The sequence below is a fragment of the Lepisma saccharinum genome, chromosome 7, assembly GCF_977018435.1.
Source record: "Lepisma saccharinum chromosome 7, izLepSacc3.1, whole genome shotgun sequence".
NCBI classification, from domain to species: Eukaryota; Metazoa; Arthropoda; class Insecta; order Zygentoma; family Lepismatidae; genus Lepisma; species Lepisma saccharinum.
In genome coordinates, this window is record NC_139235.1 from 19,735,994 (window position 1) to 19,758,771 (window position 22,778).

Genomic DNA, 22,778 nt, shown 5'->3' on the forward strand with positions numbered 1-22,778 from the left:
ATCCAAAGTTGTGGACTTCAAGATAGCGACCATGTCACGGAAGCACATCACAACTTACTCCGATTCACTCAGTTGAAGTTGGATCTGCCATTACCGCATCCGTTTCACAGAAAAAAGGTGTCCTGGGACTTTTGGCTCTTTTTATCTTTTATTCTCTCTCTCTCTCTCTCTCTCTCTCTCGCCCTCACTTTTGATCATTGTCTTTTCTCTATTCTCTTCCTTTTTCGTTCTTAATGTCCCTCTCTTTCTCTCTTCCTCTGTATTTCCACACTTGACCACTTTACCAAACGATCTTTTGCCTTGAGCCTCCACTTCGTTGCTATTGCCGCTCACAACAGGACAGGTTTATAACTTGAGAGATGGACAGTATTAATGGACACACCAAATTTTATCACTAATCATGGCAGCCTAATTTTATTATCAATCATCGTATACTGGTTTGAAAATCTTCTTCACTCCATTTCTCCATTATTGTGTCACTTTGTGGCGGCATGTCAGAGTATCCTTTGCTGTAAATGCGTAGATTCAGATGTGATTTGTAATTTTGCAATAGGCTCTTTTATATTTTTTTATTCTTTGCGTCTATGTGGCCTGGGGCGTCGAGTTCACTACTCATAATTGCAACGTGCCACCACTCGTAACTCCAAAGTATGGAGATCCGAATTGGCAACACACGGAGTACCAGTTATCACCCAGGGATCGGGATTAAGACGATCCACCCTTCCTCCAGGAAGGAAACCACCGAATTGCGACACGTGACAGTAAATAAAATTCAAATACTTTATAATTAAAATGTCCAAAATCTTTAATCACGAATCGCGCGCGTAGATACTGATTCGCACAAGTTAAAATTATATTTTGTTGGGTCATGCACGCTCGTAAGCAGTGATAAGGAACTTATTTAACACGAGAGTCCGCGAACCGCCTTCACAGTTAATAGCAAGACCTCAACTGCCTACCTCAAGCGCGAGGCGCAGCATAGCAGATTGTTCTATCTTACAATAATACAAACTCATACCATAAAATAACACAAGAAAAATTGATAATTTATACAACACATCAATGTTAATTAGCGATAGTAAGCTAAAGTTCAGGTTGGCAACAATTAAAAATGCCAACGTGGAGGTTTTTACATCGCCAAGAACACGAAGCGTGGTTCCCCCAATCCTAACGTAAACAGCCAATAGGAATACGATATTTTATTGAAAACGAGGGAGATATACCTTGCTATAGTATTACAATATTTAAAAAAAAGTGCTCCCCTGTGCTTAGCACTACGCCATGAAGGCGTATAGGGGGTGTGGGGGTAACGCCCTACACTTTCTTGATCCGGTCGTGAGTGGGGGTGATGATCAGCATCACGCCCCTGACCGCCTTTACCCCCCAGGGTTTCCCCCAGGTACCTATGTTATTCGATGCTGGGTGGACGCCGGGGCCGCTTCCAACGTTAGAAAAGTTCCCGGATTTGAACCGGCCGGGGATCGAACCCGGGACCTTGAGCATAGTAGTCAGACGCGTTACCGACTTTTTTTCTCTTTTAATATTCTTTATTTTATGCAGTAGTGACTACTTACATGATCCTATGATAACATTACACATATATCAGATCTAGATTACATAATTAGGTGTACTTACAAGAAAAGGGCCTGAAAGAAATTTGCATAGAGTGTTTTGCGGTTGGCTTGGTCCATCTGGTAATAATGCTCACTGTAGTGATATTGCAGCGAAATTTGCATTGACACTAAATTATTTCCTAAAATATAATAAATATATTGAGCTACTAAAAACTGGACCGCTCTTACTTTAGTAAGAGGGAAGAACACAAAATCTGGTAACAATAAATGATCTACAGTAAATGTATCGGGCGTTGTTCTACATATAGTACCAAGTCATTTACACAAATACTTTCATTGATCTACCGTTGCGGGACATGTTACGAGGCGATGTCGTAAAGTGTCTTCAGCTTGATGACAATTGGAACATACAGCACTGTCAGTCATTTGGTATCGCCACTTTCGAGCACCGGTCGCAATGGCATCGTGAACTACTAGGTACCACAAAGATCGAACGCGGTTAGAAAGATGAGAGGCAGATATATTTCTCCATACGTTTGACCACACTACATTAGTTCGGAGAAGCACAATTCGTGGCTGGTGGTGTAACCTGCAAGTCAATTGGTTATAGAAAAATTTCACTGTCATGCCATCGACATCCATGTGAGGTGAACCGATTAGGTGATAGCAAAACTCGACAAGAGTTGTCCTCAAATAGTTGTAGTGGGAAGGGATCTTCCCTGGATAAATGGGTGTTCGCAGTTCCACTTCATCTATCAGAGTATGTAGTAATCTTGCTGTTAAACTATCAGTGTAGTGCAGAAGCAACTCAATGTTCCGTTGTAGAAACAAGGCTGAGGCTCGTCTCTCCACTTGGCGGAAGTTCAGTCCTCCTTTACTTGCTGGGAGGCATGTTTCATGTGCGACATGAAACAAATGTGCATGCCATATGAAGCGCGTTATCATCTTTCGTACTTGCACCGCGACTTTCGCAGGGACAGGCAAAACTTGCGCAGCATACCACAACTTCGATAATGCAAACATGTTCACATACTGTATTCTAGAGCGTAAGGATAATTGTCTATAACGGTTCATGTTCAACACTGCCTGGATTTTTGGGAGAATAGTTGTAAAAGTTCTGGAGACAGTCTCTGTGATGGTCGTAGTGAAGTTTATTCCCAAAATTGTCACTTGATCTACAATGGGTATAGTTACAGGTTCAGTCCACAGAGTGGGGTTACACCCTAGGGGTAAGATTTTAGATTTCTTTTGGTTCAAACTAAGTCCCGTCTGCTTTCGTAACGTTTCAAGTACTGCCTCCATACGAGTCAAGTCTAGCCGATCTTTCACGATTACGGTCACATCATCTGCGTACGCACATATTTTGTGGTCTCTCCCAAGAAACCCATAGGACGTATCTTCGGGTTTCTCCATTTGACGACGTCGGGACGGACAGCTAACGTAAAAATGGTCACTAAGGTCACAGTGACTGCAAGTACGGTCTTGCCCGCTATATGTCACCCAGTATCGTCCGCCACTGATTGTGACGTACGATGGAATCGCACGAGTTAGATTCATTTTGGCGATTTTACGGCCAGTTCTTACCGGATAAATATGATCACTGGAATACCGTTCATCGTCCAAGGATATTATCTGACCGTACGCACTCAGCACCGATCGAATAGCGTCATCGGACAGTTCACTCGGTACAACGTGCACTCTAACTATCACGTAATTTGCATCCGACCACGTAACAAGCACTGGACAGTCCCCGTCTTCGTCACTATATTTATACTTTCCGTTTGACTGCAGCAACAACTGTTCACACTACTTTCGATAGTAGTTTCAGAAAGATACAACGTCTCTAATTGTCTACTTCAATACTTACTACTTGTTCCGGTTTCAATTTCATCGTCTTGCTAATCCAATTGTGTATTTCCGTCGAAGTTGGTTTCCTTCGCACTTGACTGAAGTTCAGTTTTAGTGTATTCAATCTCTTGATTACCATGTTGGCAGCGTCGTTGTGTTTCACTTCAACCGGACTCGCGAGTAATACGCGCTACGTGACTTCGAGCTATTACAGAGACGCGCAAACACAACCGTCTCAGACCACTGCTCGAGCCAGACTGTCCGACTGAGCCACCGCGGCCACTAATTCAATATTAAACTATATAGAAATAACTAAACTGATTTTATCAAATAATTCATATTTGCCCTTGCACATAAAAAAAATGATTAAATAAAGATTTAGTTTATAACAAAGACAAATTACTTCAATCTTTTGCATTGTTGAACAAAAATCGATATTAAGAAGAAATGTATTTAACATGTGCTTAAACAACAAAATTTGCTTGAAAGATAGTAATAATCCTAGCCATTTTGGATTTGAAAAACAATGAAAACGTTGCATATATTATTTGGGATAATTATTAGCCTATAAATTCTGAATAAATGTTGCAAATAAGCGAATAATATTATAACATAGGATAAAACGTAAATATATACATGAATTATAAAAACAAATAAATTTAGTATAAATAATTTAATCCAAGTTCTTAACTTGAAAGTATACGAATAAGATAATTGCCAATATACGACTGAAATCTGCCTAACATGGCGGTCGTTACATAATGTTCGTATCGAAAGGTTCTAGGTTCGAATCCCAGACCAAGCATTACTCGTTTTCCACTTCATTACCTTATGAACTAATTGCATATTGTGTATGGAGTCAAATGTACACTTTAAAATGATATATTACGATTTTAGAATATTACAGGGGGTTGAAAACATTAAAAATAATTCAGGGGCCAGATTTGATCTTTGCAAATACGGGCTAATATTAATCAAAGTAAGATAAAGCTACATATATCAAATGCCCCATATCTCTACCACGTAATTCTGCGTTTGGGATCGAACCAAAACCTTTAGATTGTATGGGATGATGTAGTTATTCCTCATTCATCTTTCAGATGGTTATCACTCGCTTGGCCTAAATGTGATAAATGCAAGAGGTTACATTTAAAGGAATGGCGATAGAAATTAACTTAAGTTATATATGGGTTTTGTACTCTCCATGACTGAACCGATATGGATTGGTTTAGAAAAGGATATTACTTGCCTTATAATTAGATGTAGATTATTCCCACACTTGTCCTCTCAAATGTCACTTGTCTGACCTCCCTGTCAGACATCAATCTCCTCACACACCATTGTCCTAATCGTTCTCCACTTCGCTTCTCTCTCACAATCTGCAGTCCTTACTCTCTCGCCAACTGATCTCACTCCCTGTCAATTCCAACACTCACAGCCTCCTCGTCTCCCAAGTCACTCACCTAACGTTTGCCTAATTGCTTATTCCGCATTCCCTTCTCTGCTTCCTGCTATGCTAAGACTTTACACTTCTTACCCAATACCTTGGGTACGATACGGAACTTAAAACCTAATTGATTAATTAATACAAGATTGAATTAATAGTAATTCGTTTTCTAAGAGACACTTCTGGAAATAGTCATCGGTCAGCTCCCAGTCATCCTTACGAAATTGCATTGAGTGTGTCAAGACGTCCCGGGTTCGATACCCGGTGGAGGCACACAGTGGTCCGGTCTCGATTAGCCTTCATGTGCATAAAGTGGACTTGAAACAAAAAAATAACAAAACATTATGTGCGTGTATCTGATTTTCCATCAAAATACAGAAAACACACAAACAAAAACATATCCTGTACTCCGCCAGGGGTCCCAGGCTCGAGTCCCGGCTTGAGCATGGGTGTTCTTTGTTAGTGTCCCTTCATCAATTTCATCATATCATCGCTCATCCTCATCTTTGCGATTAGTTAAAAAGGCAGAAAAACGAAGCAAAATAAACTTTATCAAATCAACATACTGTACCCATTGTTTCTTTAAAAAAAGTAATGAAAATTCCCATAAGCAAACTCGAAATATGAATGAAATATTTTTAGAACTGTATTTTTCTACCCCCGAAACACACCACAAACAGTCAATATTTATGTCGAAAAGGTGCGACTTCTGAATTTTAACTTGAGACTTTTGACAGGCTTTTCCAAAATTCACCCACTTTGGCAGAAAGCAGCTAACTTTCAAGAAACAAGCGTCTCCCCGTTTCCCCCGACGCTGACAACCCAACCTTTACAGAAATAAAGAACTTGGTGACGTGCATCACTTTCATTCCCATTTCTAACCCCGCAGGTTCGTGATTGACGACCGACGCGAGCTGCATTACAGGGTGGAAGTGCAGAACAGGGTCTACAAGAGAGAGATGGCGGCTCTCGACGTGGAGATTTCTCGCCTGGAGAGGCAGCTGCTGGAATCACCTCCCCACTCGTCTTCTGCCTCCACATCCTCCATCTGCGAGTCGTCCAGGAAGGTAAGGGCTGTTGGGGGTGGGAAAGGTCACGTAAATGTCAGGGGGGAACTTGTAGAGCATAAAGTTAGCGTGAATGTGTGTGCTGGAGATAGGGCTGTGGGCTATATCGTTTCGATGTCGTTCCTTTCTCTGTAGAGTCTTCCGTGAATCGGCGGCTAGCACGCTGGGCGATAGGAGGGCGTCTGCCGGCATTCAGACCCACAGGTGTACGTTGACCTTGGCACTCGACGCGACAGTGTTGCCACATGAAGGGAAACTTCCCTTTTGCAGGAAATTCGGACCGAAATTTTAGCCAAAAGGGAATTTCGATTCAAAATACCAGAATTGCAGGGAAATTTTAAGGTCATCTGACTAAATTATTACAGTTTATGTTAATTTTGAATTTCATATCCAGATTTTTATGTTATTTATTTATTTTGCTAATCCTACTTGTTTCTGCTCTTTTAAGTCTATTGTACGTTGCTTTTATGCATTTTTGGATAAATAGTAACGATGAGGATTAATGGTTAAATGAATTCCTGACCAGAATTCAAACCTGGGACATTTGGTCAAAAGTGAGGAAACCGAAATGTGAATTTTTAAAAAATATTTTTTATTCAAACGAATAACGAATTCAACGGAATACCTAACTACGTACTACTACTGCTTCCACCACCACCACTAATAATGCTGCTACTACCACTACTACTACTAATTATTATTATTATTATTATATAATTTGCTTTGGTGAAAGAAAAAATTGGTCCAAAAGGGAAATTTTGTCCCTTGGAAAGGGAAATTGTGCCCTCATATGGTGGCAACACTGCTTCAGTATCCAGGTAGCTGGTGTCCAGTGTGCACGTGTTTGTGAAGTGTTAAGGTGTTAACAAGTGTTTTGGATTGTTTTGTTTTAGTTTACGTATTACTGGTGCTTTTCTGCAGTCTGATAATGCCACGCTATACGTACAATTTGAAACAACGAATTTTTATGTACGACCCTTACGTAATTACGAATTCTTGTTGGGAAGTTAAAATACGTTTTGCAGCAGAATTCGCCGATGTTCATGTTTTACACACAGAGACAGTGTTTGGATACTTGTGAACAGGGGTAATCAGGAGTCTGTTCTTGATAAGAAGCGAAGGGTAAAACGTTGTTTGCTTACTGGGGAGACACTAGACGACGTTGGAGCACGATTGGTACACACTTTTCAAAAATTCCTCCGGCGCTTTGCACACGAAACAGACATTTGTATGACGTCTGCATAGCGAGTTACCAAACTTTTAAACTTGAAGCCATACATTAGAAGAATTGAAAGAAAACATCAGGAGAGAATTTGAAGTATTAGGCGCATCCAGAAAGTAAGTCTCCACTCGCCCACAGGTAACAGGCCATGCGTATTGAAACCGGTTTTGCGCATGCGTGAGAGGCACATGCCATGGCTAGTGAATGTCCTAGAAGACGTCTCCTGAAAGTCCTCAGTAGCGTCGCGGCAGCGATGAAACATGGCGGCTCTTATTCCACCTCCCGCAGCGTGCGAGGTTCGTTCGGTGATCAAGTTCTTGAACGCACAAAACATACAGCCGATGGAAATTCATCGTCAGCTGTGCCAGGTGTATGAACCAGACGTCATGGGCAAGCAGATGGTGCCTCATTGGTGCAGAACATTTACTGAAGGCTGGCAAAATGTGCATGACGACGAGCGCCATAGGCAGTTATGGACGAGTTTGTGGAGCAGGTGCAGCAGCGCATATTCGAGGATCGTCGCGTCACAGTGGATCTCCATGCAGGACGAAGTTCAAACAGACTGTGTCGGCGCGAAAAGTGATGTGCACGGTGTTCTGGGGCAGACAAGGTATTCTGCTCATCGATTTTCTGCCCAGAGGTGAGACTGAACGCTAACTGTTACTGTGAAACACTGGGGACATTGCGACATTCAGAATAAGCCACGCGGTAAGCTCAGTGCCGGCGTGACCTTGCTGCACGACAATGCGAAGCCGCATATGGCTAGGCGCACTGCAACCCTTCTGGACAGGTTTGGTTGGGAGGTGTTCTATCATCCATCGTACAACCCAGATCTCGCTCCCAGTGATTACCACCTGTTCTTGCACCTGAAAAAGTTCCTGTTCGGTCAACATTTTCAGTGACGAAGAGGTTCAGACGGCTTGTCACACAGTGGTTCGGCACCCAGACGGCGGACTTCTACGATGCAGGTATACAGAAGTTGGTCCCACGCTACGACGAGTGCCTGAATTCCGGCGGGAATCATGTTGACAAGTAACTGGACAAGTTTTGTATCTGTGGCAATAAATCATTGAATGAAATAATGACGACCCCATGCAAACTTACTTTCTGGATGCGCCTAATAATTTCGGAAGAGGACCAGCGTGTGTTGCCGAAAATTTCCTAAAATTATACCATAAACATGTGGATGCAGGAGGACATCATTTCCAACACCTCTTGTAACAAGGTACGATCTTATTTTAATTGTAACTGTCGATGTAATTGTACGAGCTTATTTCATTACATAGCTAGCGGTTCCATTTACGCGGATGTTGCATCCAGTTTGCCGGCAGACGCGCTCTCGCTGGCCGGTTTAATAGCCGCCGATCCGCGGAAGACTCGACCGTGAAAGGCACTGTATAAAAATCAATCAATCGAATCGATATATCGAGTATGGAAAATATCGATCGACGATATCTATGTAACCAAATATGAGGAATGACCAAAAATAATACAAAGTCTGTAAATTCCAGAAGGTATTTATTAGGTGAATACAAATGGACTCGCGTGAAAGGATACTTCATACACTACTTCTCAACAGTGTCTCCTCCCCGGTTCAGGCATGTCTCCCAGCGCTTCACGAGGTCCATGACTTCCACAGTAAAATGTCTTAGCTTTAGATCACTCAACCTAGAACACGAATCTCTCTCCACACACACCATATGTACGGAGTTATGTAGGGAAGGGAAAGAAATAGGGAGAAAGCCGAAAGAAAGAGGCAGGGAAACGTAGTGTGAGAGAAGACGAAAAATAACAAGAAGGCGAAACAAAGAGAAAGAGACAGTGAAAGAGTAAACCAAAATATTGGCAATATAAGTGATTAGCTTCCCGGAGCTAACATCACTCTTATTTCCAAGTATGCAAAAATGACGTTAGCGCCTGTAGGAATGGAAACTTAAGAGTATCTTCTTCAATACAGTCTAAAGATTTCCAAGAAAACATTGAGAACCAGGGGGATGTAACTCCAATTTATCACATTAAGAGAAGAAAGAAATAATGTATTTTTAGGAATATGTCTTGACTCTTACAAAGAGTCAGTAATTTGAAGATTCGTGACAACCTTACTGCTAAGGATTAGAAGTCTGGTTCTCATACGAGGAGTAATAAACCATTGAACTAACTGATGGCATAAGAAAATGCATTCTACTGCATTAATTTTCATAAGTGTTGCAACATTATAATTGAAATGCTCATGTAAGCCACAAAACCTCTCTAATTTCCTTTCAAGCGTACCCAGTCAACACACTAACGTTGCCACAACGTTGTATGCATGTTGTATTTATGATGAATGTTGTATGTAGGGGAACAACGTTTACAAAAAAAAAATCCACTGAATGCGCTTTAGTTTGGATGGTCACCACCATGAGCACCACAAGCGTCAGATCGGAGTGTTTTGTTTAATCTGAATTTGTGTGTTCACTGTTCACCAATGCTTATATTTCCTACAGCGTATACTAGATGGCAGTGCGACTCAAATACAAAACAAACATAAGTTTTAGTAACAGAAATAAAGATAACTTCGATTGTAATTAGTGAAAAAATGTGTTAAATGTGTTTCTCCTCTAAATGTTATCCTTCGAAACTGTGACCATACAAACATGTTTTTTTCCTGTTACGCATATGTATTATTCGTATAAAAATGCCTTGGCAAGATTGCTAATAGCTTATCACGCGAAATAACGATATTTTAAATATGCAAAGTTGTGGCACTGTTAACCCCTTACATACAGTATGTAACATTCTTATTTGTACACACGGATTTTCAAAGAAAATGCTTTAATATCTGAAAGGAAATATATTCTTTTGAAATTGTTTCTTTACATTTCAATAACTAATATCATTAGGAACATAAAATCTTACCCAAATTCTGTATAACCAATGACAATAATAAATGAAATGAAACTGAAAGAGAAACATGCCATTTTTTATACAACTTTTCTATTCGTACACTTAATAATATAAAAGAAAAAAAGTATATTCAGAGCAAATTGACTGACAGTTCTAATACTTTGATGCGTATCCTTTGGCTTTAATTACTGCTTGACACCTGTTCTTCATAGAATTAACCAGTTTCCGACATGTTTCAGAGTTTATTTTATTCCACTCGGCTTGCACAACAGTTTTCAACTCTTGTCTGGACTTGACGCCGGCTTTATGGACTCGTCTCTTCAAAATTGCCCATAAATGCTCAATGGGATTTAAGTCTGGACTTTGAGCTGGTGTTTGTAATAGTTTGGGCACATTCGATATTAGCCAATTCATGTTAACTCGCGCCTTATGCTTACTGTCATTATCTTGTTGGAATCTGTAGATAGGCGGCATGTCCATTTTTGGGCACTCTGCTTTACATTGTTCTTCAATAGGTCCAAATAGACATATGCATCCATGATACCATCAGTAAACTGGATGGTACCAACACCTTTGGACGACATACAGCCCCAAATCATTAATGACCCACCACCGTGTTTAACTGTTGGAACTGTGTTAATGTGATCATTGTCTTTATTTGATTTTCTGCAGACCCTATTTATCCCATCTGACCCGTATATATTAATCTTGGACTCGTCTGACCATATGACACTATCCCAAAATTCCTGGTCCTTGTGGATGTGCTCTTTCGCGAATGAAAGTCTATTCCTGCGATTCACCTTATTTGCATACGGTCTCTTTCGTGGTATTCTGTCATGATATCCATGCTTCCACAAGGCACGTCGGACAGTTTGATCGGACATCATCTTGCCAGCAACATTTTCTACTAACGGTCGTAACTGAGGAACACTTAGTCGGGGGTCTTCTCGCACTCTTTTTAAAATAAAGCGTTCATCACGTTTATTCAACCGTCTCTCTTTTGGTTTTCTCGGCACATTCTGTGTTGAACCTTCCTCTCTAAATTTGTTTACTATGTATTGAACTGTGGAGTTTGATTTATTGACTGTTTGTCCAATTTTTCTTAACGAATAACCTCTAAGAGCCAAATTTATAATAACATCCTTCAGATCAGAACTAAGTTCCTTCACCTTGCCCATTTCGAACACGCTGATAGATGGACGATAGGCCTTCAACAATACCTACGCAAGCATTCCGCTTGACGGGGAGCGCGCCTGCATGTTCAAACTTGTTACGAAGTTGCAAAGTGCACGAAATCCCCCGAATAGCGGTGGCGCTGTATGCGAGGAAGATTGAAACTCGTGCCTGTGCGAATAACAATGTTGCATGAAACAGCGTGTTTTAATCTTTTCACACAAATTATATGCTCTGTTTATACACTTTGAACATACATTTTTATTGACATTTGTTGGTAAAACCTTCATTAACATTAATTTCCAGGTACATATGAAAATGATTATATTTACTAGTAAATATGACATTTTTCCCTCGGAAATTCTATGTGTACGAATAACAATGTTACATACTGTACCTAATGTTGCTACATAATGTTCAGTATATGTTGCCACAACGTTGAAATAAATGACCCTTAAACGTTGACACAATGTTTTCACAACGTTGTATCAACATACACTGAACATTGTAACAACGTTAGGTATGTTAGGGGCTAACGTTGCCACAACGTTGTGGTAACATTACCTTGTTGTCTGGGTAGTTTTATCTGAGAATGTAATGGCTGTTTCCATATCATTCTTCCAGGCTTCGGCAGAAGGTTCCGTCACCAAGGGAGAGGCCCTCATCCACCAGACAGGCCCTAGGCGCTCGTTCCTGAAGGTCTTCCCTCCCATCCCTCGAGCCAGCTGGCCGTCGGCGGATCCAGGGATGCGAAGAGACGTGAACTTCAGCTCGGAGCCGAAGCTGGAAGACGCCGGAAGGTCGTCTCCTGGGACAACAACCAACATCCTTCGCCGCCTCTTGCAGCTCGCGGCCGGGCTGGAGCGTTCCAGGGACCGTGCCAAGTTCTGGAAAGCCAAGAAGGCCTCCGCATCCCCGCCTCCAGAGACCCCACCGGTGATCGCCGGAACTATAGCCACCGCGCTGCGTTGTCATATGAACTATATGACCGGGCTGGTCCCGAGGACGCTGGACATTTCGGACATCACCTCCGACGACCAACCCCGGAGGCACGGAAGCTGTGTGGCGTTTGCTGAACCGGTCATCAGCATCACTAGAGACGATGATGAAGGGAGTAGTGACGAAGATGGTGATGATGCCAAGTTCATCAAGAACTTCTTTTCCGAAGTGAGACGGCGAGAGTCTGTGGCTTCAGGGAGGAAACTGTCGTTGTCGACCGCCAAAGATGCATCGTTGTCCTTCAGGGAAAGAGCCAAGGGTTCGCCGAGGTTTCCTCACAAGATCGTGCCGGCAAAGACCAGCATCTGCAGCCTGAACGCACTGGAAGACAGACGCGGGTCATCGGCCTCAACTTCTTGGTATCCCTCCTTGCATCTCCTCAAACCGGGCGCCGATATAGGCAAGTGTCGCTCTCTTGAGGCGAGCATCAACTTCGGCATCGCGATGGCATCCAGCTGCCCCCGGTGCGACCTCAGGCGCAGGATGAGCACCAGCGGACACGAGGACAATGCGAGGTGCACGTGCAAGACCAAGCCGCGGGCATCCAGCCTGAGTCCCAACAGTGACGTGTGGTGCGTCGATTCGGAGCAGAACAAAAGCGACGGTGCTGCCGCGGCGGCGGTTCTAAGTGACAATTCTTCAATACCTCCGGAGGGAATCCCAGTGGGGCCACTGAAAATAACTATCGACAGACCAGAGTGTTCCTAACCTATGCATGAGTGTGCGTGTGGATGTCCGTGCGAATGTGCTGCACACTTGAGTCAGCAGCTTTTGGTGTTATAATTAGTAACGAAAAGTGGTTAAACCTTCAAAAAGAATAATCTAGTCAATTACAAAACCTAACACTGTTCATTTAGGTGAAATCACACTAAAGCAAATCAACAACAGAAGAAACATGTATAAAGCACCACATTGCTTCCCTTTGTGAAAAATAAGACTTCCACATTCAGTTTCAGTAATTCTAGAACAAAGATTGACTGATGGATTTTGTTTATTTTACTTCGCTTTTCTGCCACTTTTGGCTAATCACGAAGATTAAGATGATCAATTATAACATGAAATTGATGAAGGGACACACACAAAGGTGAAGATTCGACCTCAGGACCCCTGTTGTCATATAATGCTGTGCTTACCACTTCACCAAGAAGGTTGGCTACTGTAATGTATGTAAACATCAAGTGGCTGAAAGTAGTCTTAACAGAATGAAACAGATTGAAGGTAACAACACTGTTAGTACAGTCACGGACAATGCTGGGTTGAAACGACTCCATTTACTTTAGATAGGATCGTTACAATCCAGAAGTGTCCACGACTGTTCAAGATGTTGCAACATTTTTGCACTTATTATATTGTATGTAGTTCTGGGTTTATTCAGTATTGTCTGATAAAAGACAATGTACTTCAATCTGATTTTATCAGTCACATTGTTCCAAGCCAGTAGTCTGACAACAACGAGAATCTCAAAATGGACTTTTTGGCACACAATCATTTTCTCGAAAATAAGCCTTCTAATGAAGGGGTCCAATACCTGGTAAATGCATATTCATTCAGATCCTACTTTGAACTGTAGGTACAGTCCCGATTAGTTTAAGATTTGCTTAAAGTGGACTTAAAAACTCAAACACACTGAAATAGGATATATGGACGAATTAGAAAAGCATATTTTTTCAAACGAAATATTCTTCATTCATATTTGTGAAAAATAAACATTTGAATATCAAACAGTACAACGTTATCTATATTTTTGTATGCCATACTAAGAATTGATTGATGTTTATGTTTTAAGTCCAATTTATGTACAGTAAGGCTAATTGAGACTGGATCTACAGTTTAAAGTGGGATCCGAACCACTATGTGCCTCCAACGGGTATTGAACCCAGGACCCCTTGATTACAAGGCAACGACGCCACCACTTCGCCATCGGGGAGGCCCGCCATACCAAGAAAAATGTGTGCCTCCTCGATGGCATAGTGGTAATGTCCTCACCTTGTAATCAAGGGGTTCCCAGGTTTGATACCCACTGGAGGTATAAGTGGTTTGGATCATACTTTAAACACTAGGTCCAGTCCCGATTAGTTTTCATGTAGTGAACTTAAAAAACTCAATTCAAACTAGGATTGATTGATTGATTTGGTGTTTTTTAAGTCCACTTTATGCACAGGAAGGCTAATCGGGACTGGACCTACAGTTTAAAGTGGAATCCGAAACACCATGTGCCTCCACTTTGATAAACATATTTTGTAGTCTATCTACCAAATTCTTTAAAATTACATTGCAAGATGGTGTTTTATGGGTGTTAACAACATTGAAACAATGTTCTTAGCTGTCTACATGAACAAAAGAGGGTGCTGCTCTGTTTGGTGTGTTATTTGTCCATGGAATGTAAATTTTCACAATACTCTGATTTAAAATGTTTTATTTTTTCGCACAATTGACAACATTGGTTTGAAAATAGATCTTACGCTAGTTAGTTGTTAATTTATGCAAAGCAGAACAGCACCTAACCAAATTAGTATTAATTTCAAATAGTAATGCTCTCCAAAAATTTACTGAACAACAAACGTAAACATTTCAAAAGGGACACTCTCATTCGATAGTGACGAGTCCTCTGTGTGTACAGTTCGTGTCGTGTGTGTCAATTTAGTGTCTGCCCCCGTGTCCTCTTGTGATTTCTCAGTGCGTTAATGCAGCAGCAATAAACACAATAAATTTCTGAAGAAGATTATTTTCTGCTATAATGAATTTTACGATATAAATATATACTATAGCAAGGAAGAAGTATTCGATGACACTCCCCACCTCAAGTGTTTGTGAGTACAGTAGAAACAGATATTAAATATATTAAGTAACTTTCAGTCTCCGTTATTTGCCCAAACACATTTAGATTTGTAAGATGGTTTTACTATGCAGTTTTGGTACTTCAAATTGTTAAATTTTTATTCACATAATAATTTTGATTTCCATTCATAGAGATAATTGATATGTTAATGGAATAATAAAACAAAGCTAATTGAGCTAATACTGTGGTACTGGTATTGGAAAGTGTCGGTTAGAATTTATATAGCGATATCACCTGATAGTTTGTTGGCATTTTGGTCTTTCAAGTGCCGCATGACACTTTTGCAGTCTTATCGTAACGATCTATAAAAGCATTGGAAATATTAAGCACAAGGAACTCCAAATCCTAGACATTTAGCCATCACCTATCCAGACAGGAAATAGCTAGAAGCATCTGAGGAATGCCTTGTCAGGCATTGCCAAGCTTCCTTGATGGCCATCGTTGTAAACAGGTGTAAACAATTGCAATCAAGGAAGAGACAATAGGTATCCGATTCGGCAATATTCAATAAATTTGATCGGAATAAATGTCTAGGAGGGGAGAGATGAATGGGCAGTCAGTCAGTTACGAATATAGGAGAGAGAAACGCAGAGGCAGGATTTGGGCAAGGACGTGTTGAGCGAGTTGCAAGTCAGACACTATTGTACAGTCACAACCGTAACCACTCTTCGCAGAGCTTCAGCTACTATGCAGAGACAGGTATACCTTTTCCATTAGCCATGTTGATCCAGTCTGTAGGGGTTTAAACTCAAGTGTTGTCAGTGGCGAAGCGTGACATTTTTACGTAGTCATCGCAAGACTTGTCAAACGTCAGGGTCAATCTTTCAACCCGGGAAGGGGAAGGGGGCATTCCTACATTGATAATGATGATAACAGTGTTCGTACATGACGTGTGAAGTAGAGATGGCTAAATCTATTCAAAAAAAAAAAAAAAAAGATGGAAAAATTGTGAAACTTCTCTCTCCGAAATTCGGATTGCTTCCGAAATCCAGGTAGTAGAATTTTTTAATCGAGATTTTTAGATTTTCTGGAATCCTGATATTTTTGGCCATCCCTGGTGTGAAAGTAAGATATGTTAGGGAAAAGGTTCTGTTTGAGTAAGTATGTCTATCACCTAGAGAACAAAAATCTTGTCATTTGTAATCATAGTAAACACAAAACAGCAGGAAGTACTTTGTGTTTTGTAAACCAAGAACATTTTTTCCCCAAAAAATCGATATTTGAACCGCAGGATCCAAAAAAATTAAAAGAAGAAATACTATGAAGAAAATAAAATGGATCCAGAACTGCTTTTTTTTCAGTTCTTTCTAGCACTAACCGTGGGAAATTTATGCTTTTGCTTACTTATATTTTTTCTATGCACCATTACTTTTATCATGTATTCTGTGTAAGTTGTGTTGCGATGCTCTTCAATATGTTTTTTTTTTCTCTTAAAAACAAGAGCGTTGCATGCTTTACAGTGCTGGACATTCTGAGAAGTTTCATCTTGATGTCACAAAAACCCTGCCGTGTTTGTAAACAAGGAGGCTGAAAAAAAAAGGTATCTCATAACCAGACCTTCAAAAGCGGGGGAAAAGCGGTCGAAGGACCTTGGATTCGCAGACCTGATGCGATGAGCTGGCCCGCCTGACACCATTGCACTCAACGGAAAAGCAGCGGGACGGTTGGGCACAGGGGGAGGGGGGTGTAGAACTGGGCTCTCCTTTCGATGCGCTAAACTTAGCGAATCTCTTGCATATTTCTAGCTGTTTAATGGTGTTACCATGGGCGTCCAGAAGGGGGGGCAAGGAGGCCGTGCACCCCCCCTGGAAAATTAAAGTCGACCAAAAATTATATATTTCCCACATATAATTTCATTTTAGCCACAATAATATGTGTTAATTATTGCATTAACACCATAAATTCAAATTTAAGCAATGTTTTTTAGGGAACTACACTCTTTTGGGGGAAAATGTGACTTGTTTGCCCCCCTGGAAAAAAATATTTCTTGCCCCTCCCTGGAAAAAATCCTGCGGACGTCCTTGGTGTTACTTGACTAAATTTCGCTCAAATATGCGAATATTCCGATTTTTTTCTTCTTCCCTCAAATATTTAAAAAGCAATATTTTTATTATTTTGCTGTGTCATCGCCGCATCTCCCGATGATAGGATGCCTCGCCTCCGAGTGTTGTGTTTAGCCATCAAGTGTATAGTTGTTACCTCTCGCACCTTACCATCCAGCCTACCATAAACAGCGAGTACGCCAATAATCAGGATGAATGAGCTACATCACCCAAGCGTTCGATCCAGGGGCGCCAACTTGTCAAAATTATTGGGGGGGCTCTGATCACTGAAATAAATGAATGAACGACTCACTCCCTCCCTTTTTTAAAAATAAAAATTACGTCTTCGTATAGCAGTTTTTAAGCAGCTATTATATTTCTCATGCAAATGAAATGTAACATGAAAAACGTTTAGAAAATGTTTCAAAGTCTCTTTGTTTTTGTGTCTGCTCATTTGTATTTTAGATAACAATTAACATTTTTTATTGAAAAGTATGTATTTGCATTAAGAGGCCAACCTAACAGTGTTATGCCGGCCTCGGTAGCCGGCCGTGTTGGGTGGTCGACTCAACTCGCTTTGATCCGGAGGTCTCGGGTTCGAGTCCCAGTGAGGGCATGGGTGTGTTTTAATGTCTCCAACAGACCTGTAATGAAAGAACATGTGACGGGTGCAAATAACCTTAGTGTTGACGTACCCATAAAAATATCGAATATTTACAATATTTAACAGTTTTATTTAATTACTTACATAAATGCTAACACAAATCGCAGGAAAATAGTTTTACTTTTTTGTTCTTGCTACAATATTTTACTTTTTAAATGTAATCTTACAATAATAACAAAACGCATAGCATGTACACTAAGATATAAAGTGACATACACAAGAAAGACATATGTACATGATTTCAAAATAAAGCAAAAGTTGCTCTACGCACTGGGTTATTCTTTATGAACTCATTAACGAGCGGTCTCAGGTCCAAATTATCAAGCACAGTTTGATGTATGTGGAGTACCGCTAAGCTGCTTAGTCTCTTCTGCCCCATTGTAGATCTTAAATATGTCTTCAGTCGGCGAAGAGCACTGAATGACCTTTCGGCTGTGGCTGTCGTCACTGGTACAGTGCGGAGGAGCATCATGAATTTGGCAACTTCAGGCAGAAGCTCCTGGAGGGTGCTGTCTTCCAAAAGAAATTTCCTTGTCACGCATGGTAGTTAGAACAACTTTCTTCTGTTTGGCGATATCACCAAGCATGGACAGGTGTAAGGAGAGCCTATCGGGATCCAAATCTTGTCGAAAGAATTCTCGCGTTTGCTCAAAGTTTGTTGTGCAACTGTTCACAGCTGAGATGCATTCTTTCTCTACGGCTGTTACTTTTTGTAGTCCTGTAGATTCATATCTTTGTTTAACACATGATTTTACTGTGTCACACACGTCAGTGTATATTGATTTATAATACTCTTTTGGAGTGGAGAACTTGTGAGGTTTGGCAGCATCAGGATTTTCAAGTCTCTTAGGAACGTGACGTTGCCGGGGCAATTCTGGATCATCAACGAGGCTGGGTTTGCCCTCTGTGCATTTCTGCCAGAACTGCTCAAAACACATTCGCTTTTCTTGAAAGATGTCAGTCAAGTATTTTAGTTTTGATTCCACTTCTGTAGCACCAATCCGTGGAGACTGAATCTTACAGTTTATCTCTTCTATTGGACCCATCACATGGCAGTAGAGGGAGAGAAAGAAAAATGTCTTGAAGTGAAGCATTGTCTCCAGGTATCCAGCACATTTTGATGCTGTGTCAGTAGAATCTTCTTCAGAAAATTTCTCAAAAAAATTGAGAAGGTTTTCATAGTTCTTTAAGATCTGTTGGATACTGGAGGCTCTCAACGTCCACCGATGAGGGCAAAGTGGTCGCAGTCCAGTATGGCCAGTCTTCTCGTTCACGTCAATAATATTCCTAAATATTTGCATTCTTTTAGGGGATTCCCTAACAGTCTTTAGCAAGTCGTTGGCTAAATTCATTATGTCTCTGATACAGGAAATGTGACGCAAGCTGTCCTCAACTGCCAAGTTCAAGCAATGAGCTGCACAATGTACATAAATAGCCTGTTGCTGCAGATCTGTAACTAACTTTTGCAGCCCTTTAAATCTTCCCCTCATACAAGAGGCACCATCGTAACACTGTCCCCTCAGATTCTGTATGGGCAAGTCCAGACGCACCAGAATGTCTTTTACAACGTCAAAAAGAGTTTTGGCCTCAGTGTTCGGAATCTCGTAAAAGCCCATGAATTCCTCAAAAATATCAAAATTTTCATTCACAGTTCGAATGCAGAATGTTAATTGTTCACGATGGATATGTCACAAGTTTCGTCAACCATAATAGCAAAATATTCCCGACTTTTAATATCTGCTACCACGGAGCGCAAAACAGATCTCCCTAATATATCAATGATCTCGTTCTGAATGTCATGTGAGAGCCATCTGTAGCCCGAACGTCCCATCCACTCCCCTAGTTCATGCACATCGTCTTTTCGTAAGTGCAGCAGCTGCTGAAAATTTGAACTTAGGTCTTCATGTCCGCGGATTGCTAATCCCTGGCGACAAAAGAATCTCAACGTTGTGAAAATAGCCATAAGGGCCGAGCGTGCATTATTCATGTCACTGTTCAACTGCTCGTTTAACTGTACTGCTACACTTGGTTTGGAGAAAGTCGCCAGCTTCATTAAACCTTCCTTATGGGCTTTGGTATTTTCATGCGCCCGAATTTTTTCAAGGGCCTTTTTCCAGTTACAAAACCCAACAGAAATAAAAACATCCTCCTTCTTAGTGCTAAATTGTAGTAGTCCATTGGCGTCTGCTTCTTTGCATGTCTTGCAAAATACCTTGTCAATGGAGGAATCCCATTGCATCCAGGCGAATGACGCCATCCATGATTGTCCTACCCTTACTAGAGTCGTTTTCACGTTCAGAAGACACAATGGGCTCTTATGGGCAATGCTTTTCTTATGGGAAATACGAGCGCGCTGTTGTGAAATTTCTGGATTTACAAATTTAGCTTAAGTAAAATCGGTACCTGCAGTTTTGCAGGAAATTTTGTAGAGAATACGATGGTGAACACAAAAAACTGGTAACTTGCTTACATAATTTTAGATAAATTAAAAACGCAAATTTTCCGTGAAAACACAATTTTTACATTGTTTTCATTCCTAACGTTGAAACATGCCGTAAAATTGAAGCATTCATTATTAAAAAATTGACACTGTTTTTTAATTGTCATAGGTGACGGTGGTACTCAGAATTTATCAATACTTTAAAGCATATTCGCATTAAAAAATATTCAAATAAAGTATGTGGAGATTTTTTATATTCGTGCAGTAGAAAATGTCGTCGCTGGCCATTTTTTGTTCTGTAATTCCAAGTAAAAACTTCCAGCGACAAAGTTGTGGAGAAAATAATGAAATTATTTTTTATAACCACTCAAAGGTTCCCAGAAATATTACTTCCATGCATTTGGAGTTTCTTTTTAACCCGAACCGCACGCGAAGTAAGGAGACGTTGTCTGGCCATCTTGAGCCGACTCACCGCAGCATTCCGGCCAATCACCACCAAGTTTTCGAGTTGTTATTTTATTTCCATTCAGTAAAAATATGAACTTCATGCAGTTTGTTATAATAGAATTGAAATTACTTAAATTTAATAATTGACAATTATTTCCAATGCTGCTGTTGTGAGCAACTTTAGTGCTGTCGCAAATACACGTTGTTTTTGTTTACATTACTGTCGACATTAATACTGAAATGAAGATCACCTTTCAGTTTCCAACTTACACATAAATTCATAGACATCATATTAACCTTTGAAAGGCTTTCCAACACGTGACAAAATATGGGGCTTCAAGATAGAAATACGACATGCCTTGCTTGAGTCATTCACGTCTTATCAGTTCACGTGGGCCATAACTCATTTGTTTGTTTGGGTTGCAACTTGAATGTAACCCATGTGCCAGGTTCCCCTTACTTGAGTGAGAGATCTGCTTTGGTCTGTTTAGACTTTTCCCTCTCTCGAAAATGTGTTTTCAGTTGTGTGAGCGCTCAGTGATTTTTACTTCTTAAGTGATTTCTGAAGTGTCATATTCGTGCATTACACTCGCGTGTGTAGTGATCGCAATGGATCATAGTAAAAAGGGTAACTATAACGTTCACAGTACATGCGCGCCGACTACGTGGGTGCTCCGGGGCTAGAGCACCCACATAAATAATCTTGTGGGTGCGCCGCACCCACAAGATTTTTAGTTTCATAAAAACAAAATAAAATATTTCTCACTTGCCATTATCAAAAAATAATAAGCAATTAAAACATAGAGGTGGAAGTTAAAATGTCTAACCTCCAAAACATAATTGTTTCAAATGTGTTTGTGCAAAGGCAACCAAGCAACATATCCCCCCTTCCTTGCCTGTCTCTGGCCAAGTCAAAGGCAGTCCCCACAATAACAATGAAAGTATATTGTATTGTGAATAGAATTCCGTCTTTTCGGCTTGCTTTGATGTTTCCTTACAAGTGACACACTACAATACGCCCACTCCATTCGCCAACAATTGTTTTAAAATAACTACTTGCCGATATTGAGCACTAATAAGAATAATCCGAAACACAAGGAAGCCGATTGTGACCGACTACCTCAATAGTTGATTTGATAGTTGAATTGAACATTGATGAACCAGTTTTGCCTAGAAAAAGGAAGATGCCAAAACCCTACGACGAAGGTAGTGATCCTCATACGTATCAAACGCCGGAGGAAATGTACAGACAAATATTTTTTGAAATAATTGATGTGGCTGTGGATTCGCTAAATCGTAGATTTCAAACAAATATTTTGGAACTTATTTCACAACTTGAAGCTTTTGCTGATTGGTGCTGATCGAATTCTGCAGTTCTATGGGACAGACTTTGATAAAGACAAGCTAACATTGCACAGGGACATGTTTCTAGATGTTCAGAACGAACAAAGAAAAAGTGGCCTACTTGTCAGACATTACAAATATTTTAAGTAGAGAAAACAGTGGTCCCATGCGTGAAATGCCCACAGAATTTGTGAAGTTTGTACGGGTGATTTTAACTGTTACTTCTTGTACCTCTGAGCGGTCATTTTTAGCACTTAGACGATTGAAAACGTTTTTGCGGTCACCAATGACCCAAAAAAAGATTGAATGATTTGGCAATTTTGCATGTTCTTAAAGAAATAACTAAAAATATTGACATTACCAAAATTGCAAACAAATTCATAAGTGCAAATGACGTAAGAAGGAATGCGTTTTATATTGAAAGTTAACATGTCATGATTATTATTATTATTTGGTACATAAAGTTAGTCATTTCGTAGTTTCTGTTCACAACAAAATCCTTGCATAGTTCTTTCTGCAATACAATTAAAATTATTTGCATTTATGAAGATTTTTAAATTTTAATTTGTATGAATGTGGTATTTTCTTTTAGTAACGTGTTGATAATATCATTGTCTCTTGCAATCATTATGCATGTAAGTTGTTTAAAGTATACAATACTTGATAATTACAGATCTAACCGCCATTGTGCACCCACAGAAATTTTGGAAAGTCGGCGCCCTTGTCACAGTATAATATTAATATTAATAATTACACATAATTATCATTATATATACAAAACATGTA

The 22,778-nt window shown here is 40.3% G+C and overlaps 1 protein-coding gene across 1 annotated transcript in view; it reads left to right on the forward strand.

The window, feature by feature from the left end:
- GABA-B-R3 (gamma-aminobutyric acid type B receptor subunit 3) overlaps positions 1–13,790 on the forward strand; it is a 168,808-nt gene extending 155,018 nt beyond the window's left edge. Inside the window, exons 13-14 of the mRNA XM_083126074.1 lie at positions 5,759–5,936; positions 11,842–13,790. Coding sequence (XP_082982200.1) covers positions 5,759–5,936; positions 11,842–12,924 — 1,261 coding nt within the window. The 3' untranslated portion in view covers positions 12,925–13,790. The remainder of the gene's footprint in view (positions 1–5,758; positions 5,937–11,841) is intronic.
- Positions 13,791–22,778: the final 8,988 nt, after the last annotated feature.